The 10,338-nt window shown below is 45.7% G+C and overlaps 1 protein-coding gene across 1 annotated transcript; it reads left to right on the top strand.

The window, feature by feature from the left end:
* Positions 1–2,536: 2,536 nt before the first annotated feature.
* saraf (store-operated calcium entry-associated regulatory factor) lies at positions 2,537–9,418 on the top strand. The gene is made up of 6 exons (XM_017720812.2): positions 2,537–2,766; positions 3,965–4,143; positions 5,539–6,010; positions 6,448–6,619; positions 8,876–8,964; positions 9,082–9,418. The coding sequence occupies exons 1-6, from the start codon at positions 2,700–2,702 to the stop codon at positions 9,105–9,107; spliced, it is 1,005 nt and encodes a 334-aa protein (XP_017576301.1). The 5' UTR covers positions 2,537–2,699; the 3' UTR covers positions 9,108–9,418.
* Positions 9,419–10,338: the final 920 nt, after the last annotated feature.

Genomic DNA, 10,338 nt, shown 5'->3' with positions numbered 1-10,338 from the left:
CTATCCAAGGAGTCGTAATTCCAGAGGTCAAAACAAGCTGAAATATGTCATTATCGTGATGCATGATGGGCATTTCCGAGTGCGTTATGGAGACCATTAGTCCACTGACCACCTGCAGGCTTCATTAAACAGTGTAGTGCAGTTCATTCACCATGACTGTGTTGATAGTTTTTGATAGCGGTTTTTAAATGTGACACAACTATGAACGTTTGTCTTATTCTCTGGGTATATTTTGTCCACCTGAATTTTTGTGACCAAATCGTAAGGCAAATTATTCAGTAACTGCATGAAAGAAATGGACATTTTTGTTTTATTTATTTATTTATTTTTTTGTAAAAGCTCCCCTCAAATTAATAAAGTGTTTTGTGATCATAAACATATCGCTACATGCTCACAATTTACTGCTGAAAGCCAAAAGTCTCCGACGCTCTTTGTGTTATTTTATAAAAGTAGTGTTTCCAGAGCAGATCACTGAAGAGACGCCATCTGTTTATAGTTTATAGCCCAGATTTGGGGGAAAACGGGTCGAGTTACTGAACTTTAAACCTTCAAATGTGGTTCTAGCCAATTACAGACACATCATAAAGAAAACACTCAGGATAATCGTACTCGGATTGATTGATACCGCAGGCTTTGATAGGCTCTCTCCCGCATCAGCAAGGCACAGAGAGTTTCTATAAGTTATACTTTATTAATCCCACAAACGGGGAAATTCCACCTCCACATTTAACCCATCCATGAAGTGAAACACCACATACACACTAGGGGGCAGTGAGCACACTTGCCCAGAGCGGTGGGCAGCCTTATCCACGGTGCTTGGGGAGCAGTTGGGGGTTAGGTGTCTTGCTCAAGGACACCTCAGTCATGGCCTGCCGGCCCGGGGGATCGAACCGGCAACCTTCTGGTGAGAGGGCCAGTTCTCTAACCTCCAGCCCACGACTGCCCCTAATAAACCTGTGAGACGAGGATGCAGACTAGCACCGAAACACGAGTCTAAAGTCACTGCTGGGGGGGGTGTTGGGATAAAAGAGTCTATGAGGACCACTCTACTGATTTAGTTCATCTGTAAAAACACTATTTAAAAAGCTATGAGGTATTCAGAGCTTAGATATTCTGATCTCTTTACCCCAGGGCATTAATAGAAATAGTCATAAGCTAAACATATATAACTTTACAGGAGAAGGAAAAAACATACTTTACTTTTAATGTAAGTCAATGGAACCAGACGTCTCTCCAAGCCATTTTGGGCCGTTTCTTTGGGTCCATTCATCATGAAATTTAGAGACAACATAAACAACAATATGTTTTTTCAAATTAAGTCAAAAACTGAAAAAATGACATAAATGGAGATACAAGGTTTTGATCCGACAGCAATATATATATATATATATATACACACAAAATCATCATGTATACCCAAACCCTAATCCAGAAACTTACACTTACTTACTTTCTTTGTATTTTTTCCAAATATTTTTAATGATATTTTTCATTTCTTTTACGATGAAGTTGAAAGACGTAGATTTGTCATGAGTTTAATATTTGAATTAAGTGCTGTCCTAAGTGTTCATGGCACTCGCAACACACCTGATCCGAAGGGCGGTGAATGAGCAGATTATTAGGATCTGGTGTGTTGGGAGCAGGAAAACACTAAAAACTCCAGGACCAGGGCTCAGAATCCCTGCGGAAACCCTGCCGTATATGAAAGCAACAAGCCATGAAAGGCTGCGGGTTACAGCGGCTTCATCACGGGGAGGGGTGTTGTTAGGCACGACGCAGAGCCAAGCAACCATGGACCGCTGCATTTTCAAAATCTGCAAACAAATTAAAAATTGTGCACCGAAATGAGCAGAAACTTGCTTGTAGAGGTGTTAAGTGTTAAGTTATTTTCATGGAGAAAACTGATAAAGTGTGTCATTTGATCATTTAACCCTTTTAACTTCTGGGCATGTTGGCTGTATGTTTAGGAAACTAATATTTAAACACCTGTATCTATAGTGCCCTGCGATGGACTGGCCACCTGTCCGGGGTGTATCTCGCATTCCACCTGCTGGGATGGGCTCCAGCTCACCCTGCGGCCCTGAAGGAGAAGCGGCTTAGAAGACGTGTTTTATTATTATTATTATTATTATTATTATTATTATTAATATTATAGTTGTTGTCTTTTGTTATTTAGTTTTTTTACACTGTAAATTATGCACTATGTGTTTATATGGACATGTTTTTAAAAAATGATGCATTCTTAGTCACCCAGAGTGCTCCCTCCTCCCTACCTAGTGCACTACATAGGTCATGAAATGACGCCTTCTGCACACAAACAGTGCTTTGTAAGTCTAACAAAGGGCTCATTTGGGGATTTGGGATTGAACCATGTGTGCACGGATCGTTAGTTGACGTTCAGCGCGCCGTTTGAGCGCAGAAACCCTGATTTAATGACTCACGGAGTGCACTACGTAGGGAGTAGGGAGCTGTTTGAGACACAGCCATACAGTGAGAATGGCGTCCGCTCCTCCAGGGGGCGCGGCTGAGCTCCAAACCTAAAAACAAGCGCGCACAAGGAAGAGGAAGTTGCGACGTGTATTAGTTTGTTTTCATCGGGTTACATCACGGTCCACCTTAAATAAGAGCTTTTAAACTCGTTTAGAGCGTCTCAGGTCTTTCAGGCAGCTCTGTAAATCAGCAAATCTCCTTAAGCGGACATGGAGGCCGAGCTGTTCCTGCTCAATCTTCTCTTTCTGCCCTTCGTCCACGGCTGGAATAATAATGGTACAGTACATATTTACCTATTTATCTAATCGATAATCATATTGAAACCTTATTGGAGGGGTTTGAGTCTGTATTTGGCTTTTAAATGGCTCAAACTTCACTGATAGACTGAGTTTGGCTTCTTGGTGGAATTTTCCGTTCCACCTTAAGTGGTGCAGCAGTTACATTCTGGCGGCTCAGGCGTTGTATTAGTAACTGCTGCGCCATTTAAGGTGGAACGGAAAATTCCACTTAGATCAGCGATTTGTTGGCACATCTTTCATTTCCAACCCCCCCTTAAAAGGAACAACACTATACATAACACACTCTTTTAGAAACATGGTTCTTCAAGGGTTCTTTAGTCAAGAAGTTTATTTCAAACCCTTGAGTTCTAGATAGAACCATTTCATGCCTCAGGTAATGGCTCTGTGGAGGGCGAAGTGGTCCTGTATAGCAAATGGGGTTCTTCTGTTGTAATAAACTCAGCATTGTGACAGTAGCAGAACCTTTTTGGTGCTCTGTAGAACCTTTTTCGAAAAGTACTATACAGACCCATATACAGCACATTCTCCAGCAATAATTTCACCATGCGCAGAAACCCTCAAGCATTAAACGGTTCTAAAGAGAACCACTGCTTTTCCTGAAGAACCTTTGAAGCTGTAATATTGGTGTAGTGCTCTATAACACTTCTATAATGCATACTTTGTTAAGCCCCTTTTACCCTGTTCTTCAGTGGTCAGGACCCCCATGGACCCTCACAGAGCAGGTACTGTTTGAGTGGTGGATCATTCTCAGCACTGCAGTAACCCTGATGTGGTGGTGGTGTGTTAGTGTGTGTTGTGCTGGTCTGAGTGGATCAAAAACTCCAGCAGCACTGCTGTGTCTGATCCACTCAGACCAGCACAACACACACTAACACACCACCACCTCGTCAGTGTTAAAGCAGTGCTGAGAATGACCCACCACTCAAACAGTACCTGCTCTGTGAGGGTCCATGGGGGTCCTGACCACTGAAGAACAGGGTAACAGAGTATCAGAGAAACAGATGGACTACAGTCTGTAACTGTAGAACTACAGAGTGCAGCTATACAGTAAGTGGAGCTGATAAAGTGGACAATGAGCGTAGAAACGAGGAGGTGGTCAAGATGTTACGCCTGATTGATGTAAACTATAATCACAGATTCCAGGTGTATGTTATATCATGTCTGTCTATCTGTAGGTGCCGTGTTGCTGCGTGATGTTCAGGCGCTGACGCTCTACAGGGGGCGCTACACCGCCGCACGCCGCACCAGCCCCATTCCTCAGCTGCAGTGCGTCGGCGGATCCGCCGGCTGTGGCTCCTTCACACCGGAGGTGGTCCAGTGTCAGAACAAAGGATGGGACGGGGTGGACGTGCAGGTCTGTGAGAACATTTAAAGCTAAAGTTTAGATTCCCTCAGTCCTTCAGCCCTGTAGTGTAACGGGCTGGGCAGTGCGACAGCTGGTGTTACTGTGATAAATTCTGTCGTGATATAATACAACATGCTTTTCTGAACATATCGAGGTCATCGTCGGTACTGACCTGCGTGTTTCATTGGAAAGAGAGCCAATAACAATTACTGTGTTGACGGTTTTTGATAAGATGTATTTTTACATGTAGCACTGCTGTTTCTTTTTCGTATCCTGAAAGTTTCTCGAAGCCTTGCAGTGTCTGCATTTTTGCCGTATTGCCCAGCTCTACTCCTGTACCATCACATATGGCCACTCGTTCTACAGGCGTAGGCACAAGGCCAAAAACTGATTCACAAGAAGGAGTAACTCTGATCTAGCATTGCCTGACATCCACCTAACAGCTGCCTAGCAACCAGCTGGAATACCATAGCAACCGCTGAGCACACATTAGCAACAAGCTGGAGTGCCATACCTAGCAACAACTTGCGAAAAAAACACAGCAGCAGCAGCACAAACAGCACGTCTCCTTCAGGCAGCGCGTCGCCTTCAGACAGCGCGTCGCCTTCAGACAGCGCGTCTCCTTCAGACAGCGCGTCTCCTTCAGACAGCGCGTCTAGTTCAGGCAGCGCGTCTCCTTCAGGCAGCGCGTCTCCTTCAGGCAGCGCGTCTCCTTCAGACAGCGCGTCTAGTTCAGGCAGCGCGTCTAGTTCAGGCAGCGCGTCTCCTTCAGGCAGCGCGTCTCCTTCAGACAGCGCGTCTAGTTCAGGCAGCGCGTCTCCTTCAGGCAGCGCGTCTCCTTCAGACAGCGCGTCTCCTTCAGCCAGCGCGTCTCCTTTAGCCAGCCCGTCTAGTTCAGCCAGCGCGTCTCCTTCAGCCAGCGCGCGTCTCCTTCAGCCAGCCCGTCTCCTTCAGACAGCGCGTCTCCTTCAGGCAGCGCGTCTCCTTCAGGCAGCGCGTCTCCTTCAGGCAGCGCGTCTCCTTCAGGCAGCGCGTCTCCTTCAGGCAGCGCGTGCTTTAAAAACCCAACTAGGTTTAAAACCCTCAAGCCAAACTTTTCCCTACTGATTATTTCTGTGATGTCACTGAAACATCCTTCCTACTCAGCCTAAAGTGATGTGAGTAGTAATGTGCATCATGATTATAAGCATGATTTCTGTCTGTTATTAAGATTATCATAAGAGGCTTATAGCGGGTTGGAGATTTAGTCGGACTGTCGTTATTGGCGCTCATAGAATGTCTTTCAGCCAATCACCTCCAAGATCTGGACTGTCTGTGTTGTAGTTTTAACAAGTGTCTGTCTGTCTGTCTGTCTGTCTGTCTCTGTCTGTCTCTCTCTCTCTCTCTGTCTCTCTCTCTCCACAGTGGGAGTGTAAAGCTGACATGGATAACTGGTACAGGTTTGGTCGAGTGGAGGTGTCGTGTGAAGGTTTCAACAGTCCTGACGACCCGTACGTGCTGCAGGGGTCGTGTGGTCTGGAGTACACTCTGGAGCTCACAGCAGAGGGCCGGCAGAACCAAGGGTCCCGCGGCTCCTCCGGCTCGTCCGGGTTCGCCGGGTTCGCTTCCAGCTTCTTCCAAGATAAAGGCCACAGCGCCAGTGGCGGCAGCGGATATTATCAGCAGGGCGGTTCCTCAGGGGAAAGTGCTGGAGGTTTGATCGTTATCGCACTCTTCCTGCTGCTCGCTTACGGCATCTACAAGCTGTTCCTGTGCAATCCCACCCATGGCCACCAGGGTTCCCAAGGAGATGGATCTCAGGGGTTCAACGGAGCCTGGACTAATGACTACGGCAACACAGGGCCGCCTCCACCCGGGTTTAAGCCTGATTATACTGGTATGGTACCGCAGGGGTGCAGTCCAATTACATCCTAGTAACCGCCTGGAATACCCTAGAAACCAGGTTAAACACCTTAGCAACTGCCTGGCAACACCCTGTTAACAACCTGGAATACCAGGTATCAACTACATAGTGAAACCTCACAACCACCTAGGATACTATAGCAACCTGCCTAGCAACTCCCTAGCAACCACCCGGAATGCTGTAGAAATAAGCTACTGAGTGCTTTAAATTTATTTATGAACATTATTAGTTGACTTAGTCAAGCCAAGAAAAAGTTCATTTGCAAGCATTCTCGGTTTTGTGATGTCACAAAATTACATTTATCCCCCTCTTCGACCTACAGATGCTGTTTCACTGCATGTTGATCACATATATCGCATGCAGGTTTGTGATTTTTCTATGCTGACAGCGTTTATTTCTCTTTTTTTCAGCTCATTCTCCAGATTACACCTCCTCTGGACCCAGTTATGGTTTTGCGGACGCGTACACCAGACCCCACGCCGCGGGGACAGGATTTACCCGCCCATCTGGGTTAGGAGGAGGTGGATTCTGGTCTGGCATGGGCACTGGTGGACTGCTGGGATATCTGTTTGGAAATCAGAGGTTAGTACAAAACGCTGATCATGTAGTCATTTTTACTGGAGCTGCTGTGTTGGTGCGCTGATAGCCTTAACCCTTGTGTGGTGTTGATGTGTGTGTGTGTGTGTGTGTGTGTGTGTGTGTGTGTTACTCAGTGGTCTGGTGGACCCACCACATTATTGTTTGTTTTTTTTTTTTTTAATCAATACAGCCATAATAATTAATGTAAAAATACCAGATGTTTAAAATGCCACCAGTGGTCGGCGTAGGGTTCTCCTTTAGCAGCTGTAGCCAGTCAGCAGCCTGTCCATGTTGTCCTCCCTCTCTCTCTCTCTCTCACACACGCACGCGCGCGCACACACACACACATGCACACTAACAGCAGGCCATGTAGGAGGAGAACAGAGTGAAGGACACAGCATCTCCACACTTTCACTCCCCACAGGTTCAGCTAACACCACATGTGTAATATAGATGTGTGGGGGGTGAACAGAGTGAAGACCTTGAAAATGGGTTATTTTATATGTTCTTCACAGAAAATGAGCAAAGACTAAGAATCTGAAGATGAAAAAATAATAAATGGCATCATTTTTTTTCTTTTGGTAAACATTGGAACCGTGGGACCCATTTTCAGACACCACACAAGGGTTAAATCAAGAGGCGAACGTTAAATGCACACAGTTTTCACCCCAAAATGTGGTCCTTCGTCTGAGTCATGCTTGGTGTCTGAGGTTAGTTTTATAGTGGAGCTCTGAGGCTAATGTGGCTGAACAGCATAGAAGAACTTGGACCCCACCAGTTATCGTTGTGCTAACTGCGCGGTCTGGGCTCGATTAAGCGATTCCATACCTCACATTTCTGCGCACAGCTTTTCAAAATGGGAAACTTGAGCTTCATCGGTTCTTTGCTTTTTATTGTTTTCCTCAAGCAGCAAAAAATCGCCATCATCAAACCTGAAAACGGAAGTGATGCGAAACGTCACGTCACAAAATGAACCAATCACACAAGCCCACAGGTGCTGCCAGGAGCAGACAGCTTCCACACGTGCACCAGAGTTAGATGGGAACGAACCCCGGAAGGACCAGAGATCGGTCCTTTGGGTCGCTTCCGGGCTTGACAACAGCTTTCACTTGACCAAATATGCCAAACTCGCAGAGTGAGACCCAAACCCATTTCTCCTTTTTACCCCTAACCTCTTGGAACAAGGGGTGATGGTTGAAATCTTGCCCTACAAAATGAGACCCTCAAATAAAAGAACACGGCTTCATTAAGAGCTACTGCTCTGTAGGCCACCGGGCCCGTCTGCAGTGACAGCAGAGGAAAATTGAAGTGGTACTTTTTTAATCCCACAAACGGGGAAATTCCACCTCTGCGTTTAACCCATCCGTGAAGTGAAACACCACATACACACTAGGGGGCAGTAAGCACACTTGCCCGGAGCGGTGGGCAGCCCTATCCACGGCGCCCAGGGAGCATTTGGTGGTTAGGTGTCTTGCTCAAGGACACCTCAGTCATGGACTGTCCACACTGTGGATTGAACTGGTAACCTTCCGGTCACAGGGCCAGTTCCCTGACCTCCAGCCTCCACAACTGCCCCCAAAGGGCTTTAGTTACATTTATTAGCACCCCCCCTCCTATTCTTCAGTGGTGTGAAGCTGAAGTCAGATATTCACCAGATTCTTGTTCAAATTTTCCCGTTCCACCTTAAATGGTGCAGCAGTTCCATTCTGGCGCTTCAGGGGTCAGAACTGCTGGACTATTTAAGGTGGAACGGGAAAGTTAAGTAGCTAGCTACGAAGACATTCGCATGCTATTAGCAATTGTTTATGCTTGTTATGAAGAAAAATGACCCAAATACATTAAAACAACATTAAACCAAGATAAAACGGTGGGTATCGTAATTTTTTAACACAGAAAATTCACATTTGTGTGTTTCTTGCCGTTTTTTTTTTTTTTTTTTTTTCTTTTTTTCCCCTCATATCACTCTGAAAAACCTCTGTTTGGAGGCCAAGTAGCCCCAACACCTCGCCCTCCTCCTCTATCTCAACAACAACTGGGACGCCCTACCCCTAGACGTGAATACGCAAAACAGGGCTAAGGGCTCAGTGGTTGGGCCTTAGTGGTCCTGGATCTGGGAAAACCTCTAGTGAGAAAACGCCCAGGTAGATTTCATGACATGGTTTCTGACACACTGTAATAGTAGCAGCAGCCGTCTTCGAGTCTGGATCAGCTTAATCCGTCCTTGAATTCTTTTTTTATCCTTTTTTATTTCTGTTGTAGACGTCAGCCCTATAGCGGCCCCACCGGACACTCCAACTTCACCGCTCCTTCTGCCCCCAAAACGAGCTCCGGAACACGAACCGCCTCAGGTAAACAACAACAACAACACACGAATAAACATTTCAGAACGGTACATTGAGATGCTTGTCGGTCTGGTTGTAATATGTTAAACAAACTCTGGTCTTTTGATGGTTTTTCTCCTTCAGGCTTTGGCGGGACGAAAAGAAGATAAGTAGCAGTGAAATGCGGACCGTCCTCCTGAGACCACAACTCATCGCAGCTGAAGTGTGAAGACATTGAAGGAAGACACGAGTGGGGTGCTTTACTAAACTGATCTTGGGGATTAGTGAGCTAACTTTCAGCACATGCTGAGCTCAGCTTTGGGCTCTGACAGTGCTGTGTCAAAAGTCAAGTTACACAGGTCCACTGTGTCATATCATAAAAAAAAAAGTAGAATTTAGTTTTTCCCCCAATTGTTGATTATAGTGTACACTGCAAAAATGATCTTGTCAAGTAAAATGATCTTAAATATAGTCAGTACATCTAATATTTCTCCTGCTGAGATTGTTGTGGTTGGTGGATCATTCCCAGCACTGCAGTAACACTGACATGGTGGTGTGTTGTGCTGGTACAAGTGGATCAGACACAGCAGTGCGGCTGGAGTTTTTAAACACGCACTAACACACCACCTCCATGTCAGCGTTACTGCAGTGCTGGGAATGAGCCACCACCTAAACAGTACCTGCTCTGTGAGGGTCCATGGGGGTCCTGACCACTGAAGAACAGAGTATCAGAGAAACAGATGGACTACAGTCTGTAACTGTAGAACTACAGAGTGCAGCTATACAGTAAGTGGAGCTGATAAGATGGACAATAAATATAGAAACAAGGATGATCAGCCTAATCGGTGTATCTCACTATATTGGCAGATCATTTTCAAGAAATGTGCTTGAAACCAGCAAAACTATCTGCCACTGTAGTAAGATAATTGTACATAATAATAAAATTCCTTAAATCAAGTGAAAGGTGTCCAGAAATAAGCTAGATAATCTTATAATGTGTGCACAGCCATCTCAAAGTAGGGAATGTTGGACATATCGACCAGATTTCAGATCATTTCACTTGACAAGGTGGCCTTTTTTTGCAGTGTAGTGACTTTTGCCACCGTCTAACATTTGGCTGCGCCGCTGTGGTCCAGCATGCAGGGAACGTTTAAACTGTCCAGGAATATTTTAGCATGTTTTCCTTCCTTCTCCCACCTCCCTGACCGATCATCAGCGAGAACATCCGGCATCACCTCCGCTTCGAATGCACGAACACGTCTGTCAGCAGACAACCTCGTCTTATTCGCCTCACTTTAGTCTCTTTCATTTTATGTTATTTCAGCTCAGTTATGCTGGAAACTTGTTTTCATGTTAAAAGGAGTGATTAGTGATATTAGTGGGGCTGATATCTGGCAGCAT

This window comes from Pygocentrus nattereri, chromosome 22 (genome assembly GCF_015220715.1).
Source record: "Pygocentrus nattereri isolate fPygNat1 chromosome 22, fPygNat1.pri, whole genome shotgun sequence".
Classification (NCBI taxonomy): domain Eukaryota; kingdom Metazoa; phylum Chordata; class Actinopteri; order Characiformes; family Serrasalmidae; genus Pygocentrus; species Pygocentrus nattereri.
This window is presented reverse-complemented; position numbering and strand designations above follow the sequence as displayed.

Coding starts and splice junctions, on each gene's coding strand:
- saraf (XM_017720812.2), top strand. CDS start 2,700: ATGGAGGCCGAGCTGTTCCTGCTCAATCTTCTCTTTCTGCCCTTCGTC. Junction 2,767..3,964: donor CCACGGCTGGAATAATAATG/GTACAGTACATA, acceptor GTCTATCTGTAG/GTGCCGTGTTGCTGCGTGAT. Junction 8,965..9,081: donor CGGAACACGAACCGCCTCAG/GTAAACAACAAC, acceptor TTTCTCCTTCAG/GCTTTGGCGGGACGAAAAGA.